The following is a 21,783-nucleotide window of genomic DNA, read 5'->3' as shown; positions in this document are numbered from 1 at the left end:
ATTTTAACTAAATCCAAAATTACCATTACTCTAGTCCAGTTTATATCTATAAAAGAAACATTTCATTAAGAAGATTGATTTCAAATAACAATAAATGTGTTCATTTTGTTAAAAATCAAATAAACTAATCAAATTACAAAGCAAAAAAAAAAATACTATTGTTTGAGTTTCCACTTAAATTTGCTATTTTTGTTTGCACTTATTATTTGTGTGTGTATGTGTGTGTATTGTTATTTTTTAACAAAAGACCAACAAATCCATTTAAAACTCAATCCCATCTTTATCCATATACAAAATATATTTTAAATCAATGAAATATTTCATGTGTTAAAACCAGCCTACCCCAGACGTATGAGTAATTTTTTGTCTAAATAACATTTAAATGATACTCATACGTATAAGTGTCTGCTGCTAAAGAAAAATAAAACCGAAATAAATTCATTAGAAAAAAGTCTTAAATGTATTTTAAACAATATTTATTATTTTCTTTAACAACGACAAAAATACTCATATACAAAAAAAAAAAAAGAATCTTAAAAATTTTATGTGATTTTAACAAAGATAAAAAACAATTCTAAAGTCATTTTCGTAAATAAAAATGAAAGAAACAAAAATAGAAAACATTGAAGCAATAATTTACACTTTCAATTTATAAAAAAAGCAAGTCAACAAATACCCTGACATATAAACAAATACTCTTAAATGGAAAGAAGAGACACACTAGACTGCTAAAAAAAACAAATATAAACGAATACATTTATTGATATTTAGTACAATATTTATGACAATTGAAAAGCCATATAATGGCTGCTGAAGGTTAAAAGTTTATCACAGTCAAATACTCTAGCATTCATACAAATATAAACAAATTTGTATTTTTTTTTTTTTATTTTTTTATTCTCATCTATACATACTTTTGTTTTCATTTATAGACATAAAATTGTTCCAAGACTGCATGCCTTGTAAACATTAGAATTGTATTTAAATTATGGTATTGTTTTTAACGATTCTCTTGGTTTTTTTATTACAACCAACCAAGAACAATATCTTCATATTATTTTTCTCAATGGTTATGTTTATCAAAACGGATTTTCCTGTCATTAATGCCTACGCATACATTTTACACTTAAACACTCTGTACATACACATACTTATAGGTTTTTTATAGCATTTATGTGTATTGTTGTATATGTGTGCATATGTATTTATTTAGAAAAATAAACAATGTTTTAGATATTTTTCCTCTTCAGCGCAGTAATAACAGCAAACAAATATTTATTTAAATGAAAAAGTCTAGTGTATTTTTCGCTTATTTTTGTAACATTATTTTGTATTGGTAGAAAGGAAATCGTTGACTGTTTTTATTATTTTTCATTTCTGTTGTTACAATGTAAATTAAGAAGGTATGTGGGCTTATACATATGTACATACATATATTCTTGTAGATATTACTTATATAATTTTCTAAATAAGTGCCATAATGTGTTAAGAGACAGGGTTGGGAAATGGGGAGTTTCACGCGCATTGTTTTTTTAGACATAAAGATAACAAAAGAAGAGATAATTTGAATTATTAAGGAACATAAAACACAGTAATTATAACGCTAATAAATTATATAATAAAACATACACCTCTGGGGTACAGAAGCCACTTATATTTTGAAATATAACTAGGAAATAAAGTGTAAAGAAAACGAGGGCATCATATGTCACTTCTTTAGAATTTAAGGAATAGTAATCAATTATCTACTTATAAATTTGCTTTCTGATTTATACACTGATCTGATTATACACTGATTAAAAAGGACAACAGCTGAAAAAGACAACTTGTGTACTTTAGACCAATAAGGAAGTGGTCAGTAATTCTCTTATAACTGGAATTACTAAGCTGATAAATCATATAATATAACACATCCTGGAGTAGATAAGCCACTTTTACTAAAAATTACATTTTCATAGACAAATTTTACAGAATTCCAAAAAATGGTCTATGATCCCCCTGTTTGTAATTCCTTTACTGTAGAAATAAACAATTTATCCAAAAAAAAAGCTGTAAAGGGAATCTTTCATATTTTCTGATTTAAATAATCACCATAAATACATTTGTCCTTAATTAACCAACTCTGCTCTCTATGAATTAGAAAACAATACTCAAACTAGTGACATACATTACCAAAACAACTGGCACATCGTCTTACAAGTGTTGATAATGGCAAACAACAATGAAAATAACACATTACAATATTGTCATTTGTGTATGTAATTTCCCAAAAAATTTCCTGCTACATATTTAACACTGATTTTGCACAAACACGCACGCACTTATTCACAAACATACACATGTTAATTTCATACATACACAGATTGATACATGTACACAACTTTTAACAGGATGTCAAAAGTGTAATTGTGTGTGCTGCGAGAGTACGTTTATATGAATGTGATAAAATTTTCTTGTTTTTCGGTTTCTTTTCAACATAAAAATCTTCATAAATTTTCTTGTTTTCATCTTACTGCTGCTGTTGTGATTATTACCAAAAATGCTAAATAGTTAACACAGCAAATGACAATACCAGCAATATTTGTATATATACATTATTATATACTTACAACAACATTGTCATTATAATTGTAATTGTGATTACCATTGTCATTGTCTTTATGAAGATCGTCATTATCATCGGCAACATCTTCATCACTATAATCATCATTTATTATTATTATTTCTTTTACATATTATTATTATACATAATAATAATCCAATCTTATCTTAAGTAATGGCATTGTTTCATTAATGCATTGCTGAGTAAAATAGTTGTAAATTTAAATCTACATGTAACTGTATGTAAATATTCAAGTATCTACTGATAGGTTTTTTTTCTGTATATTATGTAGCTTCTATGTACATATGTATGAATGTATTCAAATAATTACAGTCAGTATGTGTGGATATATTTGTATTTGTATTTTTGTGTTTGTGTACTCTCATTTTGTGGAAAATCACAAATAATAATAACAATCATAATAGAAATGTATGTGTGTTGTGTGATTTTACAAATTAACATACAAAACTTATGCAAAAATATCTACATATTTGAATTAATATACGTGGGTTGTGTGATAAAGTATATATAAGAGGTTTTTTAAATACAACCAAATAGACTCAATTCGATTGATGGAATCCCTTAAACTGCTAATATTTATACAATTTAATATAAATATAATAAAGATACTTCTCAACGTTTCTGAAATCGGACCACTTTTCAAAAATTATTTACTTTCTTTTCTCACAACCCCGTGTATACTTAGTACATGCTTAATAATTAGATATTTTTTTATAAATTTATATTGAGCCATCCGTACTTAGTGTTAAGGTTGCAAACGATAGGTATTTTTGTAAATGTTAATGTTGGTGTTGACGTTCAATGTATACAGGACTTGACTGCTAACGTATCCAACTAATAGCTGTATGTAGTTATAAAATCCATGTGTATTATTTCAAATTGTCGGCTATTTTCCTTTATAACATTTTGTTCATATACAAACATATCTTTGTATCTAAATATGCATACTCTACAACATCTACTATACTATGTATGTATGATGGTAAAATCTAGGTAATGTTTAATCTTTAGTATTAGTAGTCTATGGCAAAATATTTTGTTATTTAACTATGTTTGTTGGTTGCCAGCTAATGTTTATTAAACATTGTTAATGTGTTTATAGTATGCTTTTAATGTTTGGCAGAGGGAATCCAAAAAACAAAAAGGATATAGGCAATTTCCATGTTAAATATATCAATATATACTTTAGTATTCCTTAGTATAATATTTTATAGTACATACATATATATGCAAGTATTTGCGTAATTTCTAAATATATAAGTATTTCTTATATGCAAATTATATTGATACATATTGGACACAAACCACTACTTACAATAAATACAATTATAACAATCTCTTATTGGTAATTTAAGTAAAAAAATTTACAAAGAAATTAAGCTTTAAAATAAGTAAATTATAATATAACTACATGTTCAACAAATTGCCGAAAATTATATCAAATTTAAATAAACATTTGTTTAATAAGATTACACAATAGTTTGATGTAGTGTTAGTTAAACTATTAGAGTTTTAAGAATTAAAATATTATAAAGTAAAAGGTATGCATATATACTACTATTACTAAACTACTATAGTACATACTACTTATGCTATTATAGCAGATTAATTAAAAAAGACATCGTATTTTCTGCACTGTAGTCATTTATTTGGATATCATAAAGAATATTCAATAGAGTGGTAAATATACTAGCCTATTATAGCTATTATATATAGTACATACAGTTTTATCAATAGAATAGTTAAAATACGAGTTAATGGACTTGTTCGTACACGAGTTCAGAAACTTATACAATTCTGTTCGAAGACTGGCCTAAAGACTTCTTCACAACATACTAGTCAATAGACTAAAAGACTAGACCATAAACTAGATAGTAGATTGACCCATTTTGGGACAAATTAAACAGTCCAAAGGCTGGCCTATAGACTTATCAATATACGTGGTCTATAGACTACAATTGGCTTATATATTAGTATATTTATAGACTAGAATATACAATGAACAACATACTAGTCAATAGACTAAAAGACTAGTCCATAAACCAGACAAGATGTTGACCCATTTTGGAGCAAATTATAACATTCGCAATAAAAATAAATCACTTACGAGACAAATAAATGTCCTCATTTCTCTCATGAACTTTTTAAAATTAATTTTTTGTTCTCTTTAAATATGTTGCCCAAGTTAAAACGACAGTAATTTATTTTTAACTTTTTTTCACACAAATTCGAATTCTTTCTAAAGGATTGAAATTTAATGACCCAATTTTAGTTAATTTTTTATAATTGTTAAACTAATGTGAAAAATAGCATTTCATATACCCACATATATATTTTTTTATTATCCCTGGCTGTTTTAAATAGAGTAAAATTAATTTAACAATTTAATCCCTTGTCACTAGCAGTGTTTGTTGTTTTTGTTTTCTATATACAATAAACCATATAAATACATACCCAGCAAAAACATGGTACATGTTGACCAGTAGGTACTTACGCAAGAAATTACTTTTCAATAACTACTACATATCGTCTGCATTACTTAGAATGAGTTTAGTAATAATTTTCATATAATATATTATGCTCAAAATTTGTTTTCTAAGTTCTGTTGTTTTTTCTCAAAAACAAAACCACTTACTTAACTCCCTATTTGCAGGCAATCGTAGTTACTTACCTAACTCCCTATTAGTATGCGTGTAGTCGAAAGTCATCACCGTGTTAAAAAAGTGACATAAAATCTTAATATATATTCTTACATTTCAAGATAAGTTTTTGCTGGTTATTTAGTATATATGTACATGTGTGTGCGTATATACATATAACTGTTTTTGTGTTAATGTTGTAACAATTATTATAATTTATTTACTAAATTACTTTTGTACATTATTTAGGCAAGTTTGTCACCACATAATTGTTAAAGTTTTTCTGCTGTTTTTATTTTAATTTATCTAAATTTAATTCAAAATAATGGGCAATTTGTTAACGATTTTTACAAAATAATTTACAAAATTTCATTTAATTATTAGTTGTTTATTTCCCTTTACACATACATAAATGTTTGTTTGTTATTTGGTTTTTGTTGGTTAAGCCAACAAACACTTGCTATTTTAAATAATTTAACAAAGCTTCAGCTTATTAATATTTATTTTAAGTTTGTTGGTTTATTTGTTTATATTTATTTATTTTTTTGTTAAAGCAAACAATTTTATTTAATAATATTTTATATTAATTAAAAATTGTTAATGCTGGTATCAAATAAATATCATAATAAATAACGTGTCTTCTCAATAATAAAATTTAATAAATAAAAATATCTCTAAATAAAATATTAAATTAAATTGTATTTAATTGAATTGAAACTATTTTTAAACTATGCTATGCGTGACTATAAAGTAATAAAAAAATATTTATTTTTTATCTAAAAATTTATGAACTTTTAAATGATTTGTTTTGTTATTTATTTTCATTTTTCCTTGTTTTTATTTATTTATTTTATTTATATATAAAATTCAAGGCTGTTTTTATTTGTGTGTATTTTAAAGTTTATTTTAGCTTTAGCCAGGCGGTTACATAGATAGATATTCCACTCACAAATTTTGTTTATACATTTATTTTAGCCATCGATTGAGCTATTTATTTAATGGTTTATATTTTGTTATTTTAATAAACATTTGCTGTCGAATTTTGTGATGTTTTTGTAGCTTTTTTTGAGGCTTTAAGGCAAACGGCCAATTATACTGAACAGTGTTATAAACTTTGTCTCGTCGCCGGGCTTACTGACCTAAAAATAAGCGTAAAGAAAAAAATTAATTTTTTGCTTTTATTCGTCTTTACGTTAAATTATATAAATCCAAAGACATGCCTGTATAAAAAAATGTATCTTTTTTATTAAAAAAATAAACATACATTGACATAAAACAATGTGACAGTGATGCTTGTGAATCGACAGAAAAATTGTTGTGGTTATATTGTGAAATTTTATCACCATAGACAGTTTTAAATAAAACTGTCAATAAACACTGAAAGAAATAGAAAACAAGATAAAAAATATATAAAAATAAATTTTGAAATATAATTAAATTTTTTACAATAATTTTTATTGTTGGATTTTTTTTAAGTTTAAATTTTTAATTTTTTCATATTATTGCAATAAGTTTATTTAAAAATTTATCAATTTGAAAAACAAAAGTGACATAGGTAATAACTGCTTATATATAATTGCTTTTTTATTAAAAAAAATGAAAAGGGTGCTGATGATCCCCTTTTACTTTATATAGTAAAAAATAAGTTTTTGTTCACAGATGATTTTGCATATTTCCTTTTTTGTTACTTTCAAAAGACAAGCTTAATAAACAAAATGCTTTTAACAAAACCTTTTTTTCATTCCTTTTAAAATTCTTAAAAAATATTTTTTTTGCATATTAATCCTTTTCTCCACTGTAATATTTATGATGTTTTTTCATAATTCCATTGTGTAGCAAAAACTCATTTTTTTTATTATTTTCAAACAAGGGCAAAAACTTGACTACAATATAAATTAGCTTAACTGGAATATAACACTTTTACTTGGTTATCACACATATTGAGTTTTTTTCTACATTGAGTTTGTTTTTTTCTCTCTGAAGTTTCTAAAATGTAGCAAACATTTTGTATAAAAGTGTGTGTGTGTAGTTGTATAATGTTACAGCATGTGTTTCGGATTTATTATTTAAAAAGTTGACAAGTTTTACTTGTTATTCTTTTTTGCTGTTCAATTCTCAATTTTTCCTTTAACAATCAGCCTGATTTTCCCACATTGGCATAGAAAAAAAAAACGAAAACAAAATAAAGAGGAGGCACAAATGAAGAAAAAACAAAGGCCTGGTTTCAAATTTGTCTTTATAAACAACACACAAATATTCTTATAACTATACATACATTTGCAAATACATTGACAACATCTGTTGTTTATTTACACTTCCTCTTCCTTTTTGCCACTTTGTATTTATTATTTTTTTATTATTTTATTTAAAGCCAAAATAGTAAAGATAATGTATGTTTATGGATGTGGAAGTTTGAGAGGTATTTCATAGTATGAGTGTATGTGTTAAATCTATAGAATATTATAGTGGCCATTTTCATTGATTTTTATATAAATTCTGACTAAATGACCACTGTCATCATAAATATGCACAGCATGTGTATGATCCAATGACAAATACTATATATACATATATTTACATGTGTATGTGTTGTGTGTGTGTGTGTCTATAAGTATGTTTGTTATACCAACTGAGTTCACATTTTATGTTGAATTTATATTTGACTGAACCATACTTATACGAACATATGATTCTGAATCTGAGAATGTGTATATGAATGAGGTATGAATATAGACTTATAAATCTCTAGTCATAAATATCTTCCTTTCTTGAACACATCTATATATCCTTATACATGTACATATGTATGTATGTATTTGGCATAAACAAGTGACACTGTCAAGTTTTGAGAACAAAAAAAATAAAGAGAAAGTATGTGTTTTACACTAAGGGAAAAAGTATAAAGTTAATATTCTTTGATTCGAACTTTAAGTTACATTATTGCTTGGCAGTATTTTTTGATATTTTCAAATAATGCTAAATATGTCTCCATTTTTTAACGTATTCCCAAAATAAATAGAAAACTAGCCTATTAGCTAGGCTAGTTAGTAGACTAGTCAATAGTCTAGTTAGTAGATTGTACAATATATTAATAAATGGTCTCTCTTTTAGATTTTTCTCTGATGACTTTTAGTTACGTTTTTAAAGAATGTCTTATATTTATTATTTTTTAATAAATAAAACACTTTAGAGCACACTACCTCAAGCTTGCCTTTTTAGTATTCTTTGCCTTTTGCTAATCCTTAACTCTTAACTAAAATCTCATAAATATGTATAAATGTGTATTTGATCAAATATTCTCTCAAAATGTTGGTATACAAAGTCACATTTTATCTTTCATCATATTTATACAATAAAAGTAATTTTGTCCAAAGTGTACTGCATACAAAAACTTTGTACTAGGGATACAAAAACAAAAAAGTTGTTTAAAAAAAGAGAAAAAAGTTGAATGTCATTTATCTTTGTATCTATTGGATACATGGGAACATTGAAAATAACAATTGTGTTCATGCTTATATTGATGATATAAATGAGTAAAAAGGCAATTTGAGGCAGTGTTTGTTAACGCATTTATTACTATGTATGGGTACGTGTATGTGTTCAAATTGTACATAAATTTGAATCTTTATTTAGCCTTCAATTTTAATATTTATATGTATGTATGTTTGTGTGATGTAAACATTTTTCATCATATTTGACAATTGTCTTTGATTATATTTTTTTTTATTTATGATAACATATACATACATAAAATTTAATAGTATATAAACTTGTACGTATGTATATGTATTTCCATATGTATGCATGACAAGTGAAATATGATTACTTGCATACATGTACTATGTATGTTGTTAATATGTGATTGAGTACTGCTTGTTTGTGCATGCCTGTGCGTGTCTATTATTACAGTCAATATCAATTTTTAATAATGTCATAAAAAAGTCAAGTAAAAAGTATTGTTGCGACGGGGTATTGTACGTTATACAATTATCTTTTTATTGTTGTTGTTTTTATTAAAACAGCAACAATTTATGTCTTGTTGTTAATAATTCGTAGAATCTTTTTTGTTTTATTTTTATTGACCTTTTTTACGCATATTTATATTTTGATTTGTGGTTTTCTTTTTGTTGTTAATTTTGTTGTTAATATGTTATTTTTTTTTCTTTTTGCTGTGCGTCAGTTTATTTGGTTGATCTTTTTTCTGAATTAAACTGTTAATTTGCTCATTTAATATTCATTGCTGTTTTGTAGCTATTTTTCATTTAAATATGAATGTATGTATATTTATGTGTGTTGCAAATGTTTGTTGCATAAATATAAACTCATTATATAAATAAATATATACTTTTATACTATAAGTGTTTTGTTGTAAAAGCAATTATTTTTCATTTTTATTTTTTTAATTGATTTTTTTTATTTAATTTTTATTATATATTATTTTCTCTCATTTTCGATAATATATAATTTTAACGGCAAAAATGTGCTGAAACAATTTGCTTATTTTAACCATTTATTGTTAATAATATATGCAAATTAATAGAAATAATTTTATGAATTTTATAGGCCCATAACAGTGCGTTTAATGTAAAAAATTTTCGTCATAATTTAGATTTATGTAGAGATTTATATTTTACTGAAAATAGCTCGTTTTTAATGTACCCTATAGATTTTTTAAAGGATATTAAGTTGAAATTGAAATGTTTTAATTAAATTTGAATTTTTATTAAGAATTTTTACTCAAAGTGCGATTTTTCTCCCTAAATTTTAGTTCTAGTACAGTTCTAGTTCAGTTCTAGTACAGATCTAGTTCAGTTCTAGTTCTCACTCAGTTCTAGTTCAGTTCTAGTTCAGTTCTAGTTTAGTTCTAGTTCAGTTCTAGTTCAGTTCTAGTTCAGTTCTAGTTCAGTTCTAGTTCAGTTCTAGTTCAGTTCTAGTTCAGTTCTAGTTCAGTTCTAGTTCAGTTCTAGTTCAGTTCTAGTTCAGTTCTAGTTCAGTTCTAGTTCAGTTCTAGTTCAGTTCTAGTTCAGTTCTAGTTCAGTTCTAGTTCAGTTCTAGTTCAGTTCTAGTTCAGTTCTAGTTCAGTTCTAGTTCAGTTCTAGTTCAGTTCTAGTTCAGTTCTAGTTCAGTTCTAGTTCAGTTCTAGTTCAGTTCTAGTTCAGTTCTAGATCAGTTCTAGTTCAGTTCTAGTCCAGTTCTAGTTCAGTTCTAGTTCAGTTTTAGTTCTAGTTCAGTTCTAGTTCAGTTCTAGTTCAGTTCTAGTTCAGTTCTAGTTCAGTTCTAGTTCAGTTCTAGTTCAGTTCTAGTTCAGTTCTAGTTCAGTTCTAGTTCAGTTCTAGTTCAGTTCTAGTTCAGTTCTAGTTCAGTTCTAGTTTAGTTCTAGTTCAGTTCTATTTCAATTCTAGTTCAGTTCTAATTTAGTTCTAGTTCAGTTCTAGTTCAGTTCTAGTTCAGTTGTAGTTCCGTTCTACACAGCGTATGATTTTTATTTAATTATTCTTATAAGTAAGCATAACACTCATACGCCTTAACCAAGATAATAAGAGCAATATTTTTTTATAATTTATTTCTAAATACATTAATTTCAATGACATAAAACTTAACTTAGTTGCTTTTATGAATTGTTTGTTTATATGTTTTCTCCTACTTAATTAAAACTGTCATATTCTTGCTCTTATAACTCGGGATTAATAAATACTTGTCGACTTTGTAAAATTGCACTCATTAAAACAAAACAAAAAACACAATAAAAAGTTGTAAATAAATTTGCATATTCTTATGCTTAAATGTTAATAACATCTAACCAATGTTAAATACCTTGAGGATGTTAGTTTTTGACCTTTTCTCTATGGTTCTTTACTTTACTATGTTAAATAATTATACGTTACATGTTGTAAATTAAATGTAATATTACACTTCATTAAATTTACTCATGACAGCAAAAACAACAACAGCATGTATAAATATCGTTGTTAGCCATTTGTTGTATGTTATTTACGTACGTGTGGTCTTGTACTGAGAGCTCAGCCAAAAGGTCAAGTTAATTTTATAAATTCATTTTACGTTGAACCAATACAGAATGTTTAATTTGCATTTTATAACAAAAAAATATGAAGAAAGTAATTTACACCCACCCATACATGTTCTGCAGATGTAGTGAATGAATTACATATTTACACATAATACAACAAAAATGTAAGCATACTTTCTGCAACATATACACTTTCAAATTTGAGTAGTTAAGGTAAAGATACATATATACATGTAAAAAACATATTTGTTTTTGTGTTGACATTAAAACAAAAAAAAACTTAAATATTTATTTTTATTTAAGGAAGTGAAAAGTTAGTAGTTACTTTTTTAAATATGTATACATACTTTATTATAATACAAAGCTTTTTACAGTTACAGCTGAATCTTTAACTATAAATTTTTATAGTCATTTTCCTTTCGTTTTTTTTTCATTTTTTTTTTCAAAAAACCACAAACGTATTGATGTGTGTGGAGAGTAATAAAGACTTTTTATACAATCTTTTTTTGGTGTTGGTCATACGTCTATATGGTTTCTTACTGCTAATATACATATGTATGTAGGGAGTGAGAGTAAGGATAAGAGAGTGAGAGTTAAACATTCATTTTGGTAGTTTTATTAGACTCTGTTGTAAAATTTTACAATTTTTACTCAATTATAAAAGTTTCCACATTAAAAGTTTACACCGCCAGCTACCATTGAGGACCGGAAAAAAACTGTCGTAACTTTTTGTGGTCTGCTCTCAAAAAATGAAAAAAAAAAAACTGAGAAAAAACGTTAAACGAAATGAAATTACTTAAAGTAAAGAAATGTAAAAGAGTTGGTAAATTGTTAGCATACAGCTACATTACATACTTGCTACAAAAAGTATCAATATTTATATGTATGTATATGTTTGTTTCAATGTATGTGTGTTTAATGTCCTAGACTGCTTATGGCGGCAAATTCGTTTATTGTCCCTTTTCCTTTTCCCTTTTAAAATTTCCTGCAGCATCCACATCTTCATGCATTTATTTGATTGGTATAGTGTTTCATTTTATTTTTATATGTTTTTTATTAGCAAGCCATTAAAGGCTATTAGACTGTAAATGCCTCAAGTACAAAACTTTTAATTCCACAATTTACAACACTTGCTAAACATAGCTACGTGTATAGATTGTCTACATGTCCGTCTATCTGTCTACTACAAGTCCAAGGGCTATGGTTAAAGGAAAGTAATTTTATTACTTAACCCATTTGTTTGGAATAAACAAAAAATGGTACATATAAAAATATAATAAAATGGAAAAATAAAATAAAATTTGACATAAAAATATTGAAGAATTCATAAACTGTTAAATATTTAATTTGTTGTTTATATAAATATAATTACTACTTTCCGCTAAAGGGTTAAGTGAGAACGCCCTTTGGCTTAACCAGTTGTCTAATGGTGTAAATGTTGTAAAATGTATACCATGTCCCAACACTCACTGTGAATTAAGCTTAAATTGACCACAGGCTTAAGGCCATTGAAACAGCCAACCAACACCAAGCAGCCACTAACAAACAAAACTGTCTACAATCATACCGCCACAAAACAGGCAACTTATAACAATCTTCTCATTTTCACACATACTCTTAAACCTAGACACGTACACATCCTTGATTTATACACACATCAACTTATTCAAATACATATATATGCTATTACACATAGTACTTTTAAAAGTTTTTACCTTTTATGATATTATCCCACTTAGGGAAGTAAGTTAAGATAAATTTATCCCTATCGCCAATTAAAGTAAAATTTTTGCTCCCTTCAAATGTTTATTCTATGTAAAGGGAAACTTCCTATAACTTGGTGTGAACAATTCATTCACAATGAACAACAGGGGAAAAAAGTAAATGTATAAAAAAGTGAAAATGTTGATTGGAGATAGGGGTGATTGTGTTTTAAACTTTTAAAGAATATGTGTATTCTTTTGCGAGCAATATTTTGATCTTTTCTAATCACTACTATAATAATCAAGAATGAAAACTTTTCAAATGACTAATTCATCTCTATATATTTGTAATATATAAAATAATAATATTGTGCTTATAAGTGAGGGATACTATATGAATAAATATGTAAAATTGTAAGTAAATGTATGTGTATGTGAGCTTGATGACACTAGACATTAACACATGGCTGTAACCACAAATTACAAAACTAACATTTAAGCCATTGTTGTGGTTCGAGTAATTTGCGTATAAGAAGTATGGCAATGAATGAATTTTACAAAAGATATTTTAACACACACATCCACACAAACATATACACGTACATACTTTCATGACATTGATTTCAAGAATCAAATTTGAGTACCCACCAACATCAAGAACAACAACATTTATAACTAGCAAGCAACAACATGATGACAAAAGATGATGAAAGGAAATTAGAAACAACACACATAAGGCATACTATACACACATACACATTTGCATACAATTTACAATTACACTTACGAGTGACACTCTTTCTACTTACATACTTAATTAGTATTTGATTTTCAATCAACATTAATTCTTGATGAAGCGTAAATTTAAAGCTTTGTGTACTAAATATTTCTTTTTTATTTTCTTACTCTTTTTTAGGTTACGGTGGTATTTCACCAAGAACCCAATGGGGCCGTATAGCTGCTTTAATTTATGCTCTATTTGGTATACCCATTGTTTTGCTGTATCTGTCGGCCATGGGAGAGGGTTTATCAGCTGGTATGCGCTGTTTATTTCGCAAGGCTCGTTCGAAAAGCGCCATTAGCAGTGGCAGCAGTAGTGGTGGTGGCGGTGGAGGTGTTAACGGTGGTGGCAACTCAAATTCAGCTGTCACATCAGGAGGTGGCGGTGGTTCGAATAAGAAACATGCGAACGACATTAAAAGTCACAACAATCCCAGTAATAAACATTATGCCAGTGGCAAAATGTTGGCCACACATCAATATGGCTCATTAAGTAAACATCAGTATCAGGCAACGGGTTCACCCAGTGTGCCCATTTCCATATGTGTCATGGTTTTGATTTGCTACATAACATCAGGTGCATTACTTTTTCACAAAATGCAAAATTGGACTGTTTTGGAGGCCTTGTACTTTTGCTTCACTTCTTTGGGTACCATTGGTTTTGGAGAGCTTACGCCTGCCGGCAATTTGACATTATATTTGGCCTCTGCCTATATACTGATAGGCATGGCTGTGGTGGCCATGTGTTTTAGTCTAATACAAACCGAACTTGTCATGTGGCTGAGACGTTTTAGTGTACAAGATCATGTTATGCCCCAGACCGATGATGTCTCACTAGTGTCGGTGTCAGTGACGCCCAAATCCTCCTGACAACGACCTACAGCTGACCTGCTAGCAGGCAGCTTAGCTGGCAGCAATGCCATGGGCCAGCATCAAACCATGTTCTTTGGACCAGCCCATACCTTCTCCCAATACAACTCATTGCCCAGGCGAGGCATGAATTCAAATTTCCAGCGTAATACCCCCATAAGAAGATCAACGGGCATACCAGAACATCATATTGAGTATTTTGTGCCACGCAGCATAAGTGAGTTTAATCTGTCGGGAGTGGGTGATTTGGCTCTTCCACCACCCCGAAGATGTTCACCTACTATACAAAATACAGGCATGCAATTGCCACATGGCCTACAATTGGGGCCGCCACAAACATTACTATGTGGTCCACCGCCACCACAGCAGGTGCAAATCATAATGAAACCCAGGGAGAAAATGGTCACTTTTGAAGATGAATCAAAAGGCATGATACCACCACCACCCACCTCTAGCAGTGCGGCCACAACGGTGGGCGCCACCTGTCCCCATGGAGTGCCGACAACACCACGCAAATCAACGACGGGCATTGGTGTGGGTGGTGGTGGAGATGTTTTTATGTGACGTGAATCATTAAGATGACCCACACTTAGTGGTTTGTTAGGCGATACCACTGGCGAGGATGTCTTTACTCTCAGCGGTAGCACACAAAATAATGAAGATCATGATGCGACCACCGGTTCTGGCAGTGAACGCACTTCTTTAGATGGCAGCTTAAGTGATCTAAAGACAAAATCCACACCGGGTGATGTGATACGAGTGTAAATTATATTAAATAGAAATTTAAATGCAAAACAACTTCCTTGATATTACAAAACAAACAGAAAACCAACCAACCAATTCTTAAAACTGAAATTTAGTGTTAGTGTTAAAAAAAAATTTACAAAGAAAAAAAGAAAATATTTGTATGTAAGTGTAAAAAATTAATTTAAATAAACATCTTTATTAACTAACTATAAATTATATTAAATACTAACAAATTAAGGAAATTTAAGAAATATTTAAAACACATACAAAAAATATGTTTTCAACAGTTAAGGAAATCAGAAGTGTTTTTTTTAGCTGACGCAAAAATTATAATGATTTTAGATTATATTTGTTACAAAGAATATTTGTCAAATCCTTAATCGTTTTGTCATTGAATACTTATATAATCGTCTAAATGTCAGAACTATTTCCCAAATCAGTTTACTAAATTTCGTTAAATTTTGATAACTTTAAACAGTTTCCTTTAACTGTTGAATATCATAATTATTAAATTTTAGAAAAACATGTAAATATTTAAAAACTAATTAATGTAAATTTACTTACAAAAAAAAAAAAAAAACAATCAACATAATGTCAATTTTCATTTTCATTTAATTTAACTTTTTTCTGTTTCCTTTTAATTTCTAGATTATTTTCATGCTTTTGATTTTCTGTTACCCGGGAGGTTACAATTTTAATTTCATTTATAATTTCTAATTGGTCAATTGCAAAAACGGCGAAGAAGTAACAATAAAAATAGCAAATCTTTGCTAAAGAAATACAAAAGCACAAAACAAAAGAAAAGGAAATGATATTGTTTTGCAAGAAAACGATGCATTTGAGTGCAATTTGTAACAAAAAAAAATAAGAAACTTGGCGGAAAAACAAACAAAAACAAGCAAAACCACACAACAGCCACAATAGCGCGACGCTGTCAACAACAACCAACAGCAGTTTATTGTCTTGGCGACCTTAATTATTGCAACAATAAAAAAAACAATTGGTAAGAAAACAAACTTCTCTTATAACAAAAATCATTTCACTAATTGCCAACATTTTATTGTCACACTTCTAAACAATGTATGACAATTCAGATAAACATTGTCTCAACTGTTACTAACACTTGCTCTGCTGCAACCCAGCGAAATTCCTTACATTATTTCCAAACAATATTCTAATAAGACAATAGTAAACATGCAAAATTGCTGGGTTGTAACAATAGTAAAATTTACACTCGTGCTAGTTTCTGCACTTTAAAAATAAACTGCAGCAAAATTTTAGTAAAGAAAAGTTTATTTAAAAAAAAAAATCCAATTTTCTTTTATAAAAGTATGTGTATGTCACAATGCATTCGCTCACATATAAATTTCTTCAACAACGACTTTTGCAGAATATGTCTGTATGTATAAGTACAACCAAAGAAACAAAAATAAAAAAAGAATATTACCGCAAGTGAATTGTGGTTTAAAGTGTTCCAATTTTATTTTATGTATGAGTATGTTGCAGCATAAGCATATGTGTGTGTGTGTGTGTGTGTGAGAGTATTTGTAAAAAAAAGGACGAGAAAATAAAAAACAAAATATAATGACAATATGAAAGTGAGATGTTTGCTACAATACCAACTAAGTCATAACAACTTTTGTTTTATTTTATAGTTTTTTTTTTGCTCTTTTGCATTTTTTGTTTTAGTTTTCATTTTCATGTAGTGGCGTTTTTTTTTTCTTGTTGTATTTTTTTGTGCATCATCAACAGTAGCTGCAAAACAATACAGTATAACTTGCTTAAAATGAAAACTACTTGGCAAATTTTCTAAGTTTCCTATTGGTTCAAATTTTGTTAGTTATTTTACTTTTGTTTATTTGTATATTTCTATACAAACAATTGTTTTATAATGTGGTAAATAATAGACATCATCTAAAATTGTTTAGATGATGTTTTTAAAAAAAAAAGTTCGGGAGATAATATAAGGTTTAGTTTAGTAATACAGTATTAGAATATTTGCGGTTTATACTCCCTCTCTCATATAGCTTTACAAAAGAGATTGATTTGTAAATTACTTTTACAATCGATTTTTGTTAAAAGACAAAATTTAAAAATTTAAATTTTTTTCTTTATTTTAAGGAAATTTTCATATCGATTTTCTATTCATAAATAATTTTGTTATTTAGAAAAATATTGTTTTTACAAGAACATGATTGAATAAAGAACCAAATTTTAAAATATCTTTGAATTTCTAAATTAAATTGAGACTCCTTCTTACACTTTATTCTAAACTTCTTTAATCCCCTTATAAGTCCATCATAATCTTGTTGTACTGTATCTAGGAGTATTTAGTATCTGATGCATGTTTTTTTTAATTTTTTTTTTACTTCTGGATTTCAACCGTTTGCTGAACATAATATATAGATTTGTATGTATGTTGCTATAGTTGGTGACTTATGGTGCATACGAATGAATAGCATATATGATTGAAATTCAAAAAGAAAAAAGTAGAGAAGAAAGAACATTAAGCCGGAAAAAATAGAACAGGAGTGTAGGATATAAATGTGGATATAAATGTTTTCTAAGTGACAAGTGAGCTATAATGTGTTTTCTCTCTCAAGAATTAATGTTTGTTTTCTAGCACGAATTAAACTTAAATATGTGATGCGTGCTACGATTTGTCAATACAGGCAATAAATACTAGTTTACACATACACACACGCTCTAGCATACATAACAATTGTTATACAACATGTGTGACATAAGGAAGAATATGAAAAATTTGTACCCACCCACGGATGCGACAAATAAACTTTTTCTTAGCAAAAACAAAAAAAAATATTTTGCAAGTAAACAAATTTTGAAATTTATTAAAACAAAATTCTGTCACATGACAACATGCCTTGTTAAAGTTGTAAAAAAATAAATCTTTAAAAAATTTAATTAATTTATTATTATTTTCCACAAATTTTAAAATTCATTTGTAAAATACATAAACCTTATAGCATTTAACACACACACACATCTACACAATGTAAATCAAATGCATATATACATACTCACACATTTAAATAAATTTTATGCATACAGTTTGTAAAATTAGTCAAGTAAATAAATAAATTCCTTAAAAAAATATATATAAATATAAAAATGTAATAAAAGTAAAACAATTTTGCCACAATATTAAAAAAAATAAACAAACATACAATGAAAATAAATTAAAAACAAAAACGAATAACAAGAGAAATATACCACACTATAGTTAAAAAAATAATAAATAATAAAATAAAAATCATCATAATAATAAAATAATGAAATATGTATGTAATTAAAATACATAAGAGAACAAAATTTCTAAGCCAAATCTCTTTAAGGATAACTAAGCAAAATATGCTTAAAACATAAATAAATATAATAATTGTATAAAAACCAAACACACACAGACACACAACACACAATATCACCAACAAAAACCACACAGATACAAAATTTTATCATAAGATATTTAAATATCTTTAGCGAACAAAACAACAAGTAAAAAGTAGCATAAATTATAAAATAATAATAATAATCTAATTGTAATTTTTAATTACTTCAATAAATCTTAAATCATAAGTAGGTATGTTGCCATAGAAAAAATAATAATAATACAAAATTGTGTTGTTGAAATTTGACAACACACTCCGGCAGAACGAAAAACATTTTAAAAGCCAGACCAAAACCTAATTTAAAACGACACCAAAAAAAAAAATAATCATAAAAATTAAAAACCCAAAAAAATTTAATACAGACAACTAAATTTGCATTATATTTGTAAAATTTTGCAAAAAACGAAAACTGTTTTTGGTAAAAAAAAAATTGGCAACATTAAGCAGTAAACAAAAAATGGACTTACTACAACAACTGAAACATAAAAACTAATTAATAAGTAAAATGAAAAAAGACGAAAAAAAAAACAAAAATAAAATTAAATTTTAAATTAAAAAAATATATAAAAAATGACTTTTTTTAATTGAAAAGTAATAATTGGTTTGCAAAAATGATTAAAATACTTTAAAATGTTAAAGGTTATGGTACAAATTAAAATCGATTTATTTACAAGTGTACAGCTTAAAAGGATTCATAACGATTTCACTGCAACATGACAATAATAGTGACATTTTTAATTAACAATCTATCCAAGAAATTAGTAATATAATTTTATAGAAATGAACAAAAATTTCACCTGAAGTAGAAGGGGGGATCATATACCACTTTTTTTAAAAATATTTTCTACAACAAACAACTTATGGTCATTGAACATAAACAAAACAAAAACTACAAATTACGATAATTTCATTAAATTTATTAGCTTTTTTAATGAAAAATAAATGTCTATATATAAAATAAATTTTAATGGTATATGAACCCCCTCCTACTTTAATAAAACCTAGCTGATGAAAACACCCGCTTTCTTTCGGACAAAAAAAAAATAATTTCTTTTTAAATATTAAACAATATTTACAGAAAAAATGAAGGTGGTACCATAAATTATTGCCCAGAAATGTCATGAAAAGTTTAATTATATGTAAAAAAAACGACTTTGAAAACATTCTAGTCAAATGGAGCAGAACTTTGAAAACTTTGTATGAATTAAAACGTATTTATAATTTCGTTTGAATTTCATTATTATTAATTTTGCATAACTTACTTGGAAAAGTGGTAGAAGCTGCATACTTTTGTGTTTGTGCGTGTTAAAAGAGAAAATTTGGTTAATTAAATACTTTTCTTAACTAAAATTTTGTTTTATTTTTTATTTAAAAAAAAAAAAAAAACAATTTAAAAAATTTTCTTTTATACATTTTTTTATTATTTACTAAAATTGTTTTTTAAATTATTTTTGTTGACATTTTTAGAAGGTTTTCATAATAATTAAAAAAAAAATAATTTTAAACAACATATTTGTTCAACTCACTATAGGAATATTGACTAGATTATACTCTAGTCTATAGTCTATTCTATAGACTAGAATATAGACTAGACTAAAGACTAGACTATAGATTAGACTATAGACTAGACTATAGACTAGACTATAGACTAGACTATAGACTAGACTATACACTAGACTATAGACCAGACTATAGACTAGACTATAGACTAGACTATAGACTAGACTATAGACTAGACTATAGACTAGACTATAGACTAGACTATAGACTAGACTATAGACTAGACTATAGACTAGACTATAGACTAGGCTATGGACTAGACTATAGGCTATAGATCAGACTATATACTAAACCATAGACAATGCTTCAATATAGGTTACTACATTTACTATTTTAATTAATATAAAAATAAAAAAAATTACAAATGTTGTTCAAAGAGAATGATCACTTTTTCCGAAGCAACAGTTTTTAATTAAAAAGCAACTCTGCTAAAACTTTTAATAATTTCACAACAATTTAACTATATTTTTTCCTTTTTCAGCCACATAATCAAAAATACACTAAATACCAATCTGCCGTTTAAATCCTTTCATAGTAAACACAAATATTCTCCAAAATATCTATTTCCAAAAATTTCAACTCATTATATCGACAACTTTTAACACCTTTAATATATTTAACAGCCACCTTTAATATATTCACTGCTTCATTTTCATTAAAGGTAAGTAAATTGCTTATTTATTTTACACTTATTCAAAACCCATCACTGCAGTAGGTTAAAATCTTAATTATCTGTTTAATTTGAAACAAGTACATAATGACGAAATTTTCCATTTTATACATTTAAGTTTTTGAAAATCTATTTATTTGGTTTTTATTATTGTGCTATTTATTTTTCAATTTATTGCGAAAAGTCAAATTGTTGCTATGTTGTATTATACAAACACAGTAGTAATATTGGTGCATAAATTAAGACCCCATGCGGAATTTACAATTCAAAAATTGTTTGCCCTTATTCCAGAAAATGTTTTGAAAATGAGCCTCAGAGTTGTCATATTTTTTGGTTATTTTAAAATACCATTTTGTAACTACTGCTGATTTTCATTATTGAATACTATAAAATTAAGGAGTTTGTAATTCTGACATAGACTTCCTTTATTTTCAGCTGGGTGTTTTTAAAACTGAGGAATCAATTAAATTTTTTTGTGAAATTATTTTTAGTACTTAATTTCCAGTTGGGTAGTTTATTATATTTTTTTTTGCTTAGTAAAGGAAATTTATTAGCTTTTGTATTATCGAAAAATAAAAAAAAAAAAATAACGACGACAACTACAAAACCAATACAAAGGTTTTTAGCATAGTTTCATGACAAGTCTGAATTTATGTATGAAAGTGTAACGTAAGTAGTGACTGTGTGGTTGTGAATGCGTAATAAAAATGAATTGAAAGGAAATCGATTGTCGTTTTGTTTTTTGAAATAAAC

General features: G+C 27.0%; 1 protein-coding gene and 1 long non-coding RNA gene across 2 annotated transcripts in view; one reads left to right on the top strand and one right to left on the bottom strand.

Annotated features, from left to right (window-relative positions):
• LOC111677133 overlaps positions 1-19,305 on the top strand; it is a 64,436-nt gene extending 45,131 nt beyond the window's left edge. Inside the window, 2 exon segments of the mRNA XM_046945507.1 lie at positions 13,910-15,552; positions 16,039-19,305. Coding sequence (XP_046801463.1) covers positions 13,910-15,207 — 1,298 coding nt within the window. The 3' untranslated portion in view covers positions 15,208-15,552; positions 16,039-19,305.
• LOC124418655 lies at positions 6,099-6,662 on the bottom strand. The gene is made up of 2 exons (XR_006940128.1): positions 6,527-6,662; positions 6,099-6,401 (listed from the first exon to the last, which is right to left on the bottom strand). It is a non-coding gene; the product is annotated as an uncharacterized LOC124418655 (long non-coding RNA).
• Positions 19,306-21,783: the final 2,478 nt, after the last annotated feature.

This window comes from Lucilia cuprina, chromosome 3 (assembly GCF_022045245.1).
Source record: "Lucilia cuprina isolate Lc7/37 chromosome 3, ASM2204524v1, whole genome shotgun sequence".
Taxonomy (NCBI): domain Eukaryota; kingdom Metazoa; phylum Arthropoda; class Insecta; order Diptera; family Calliphoridae; genus Lucilia; species Lucilia cuprina.
The sequence above is the reverse complement of the archived record's forward strand: the minus strand, read 5'-3'. Positions and strand labels throughout refer to the sequence as shown.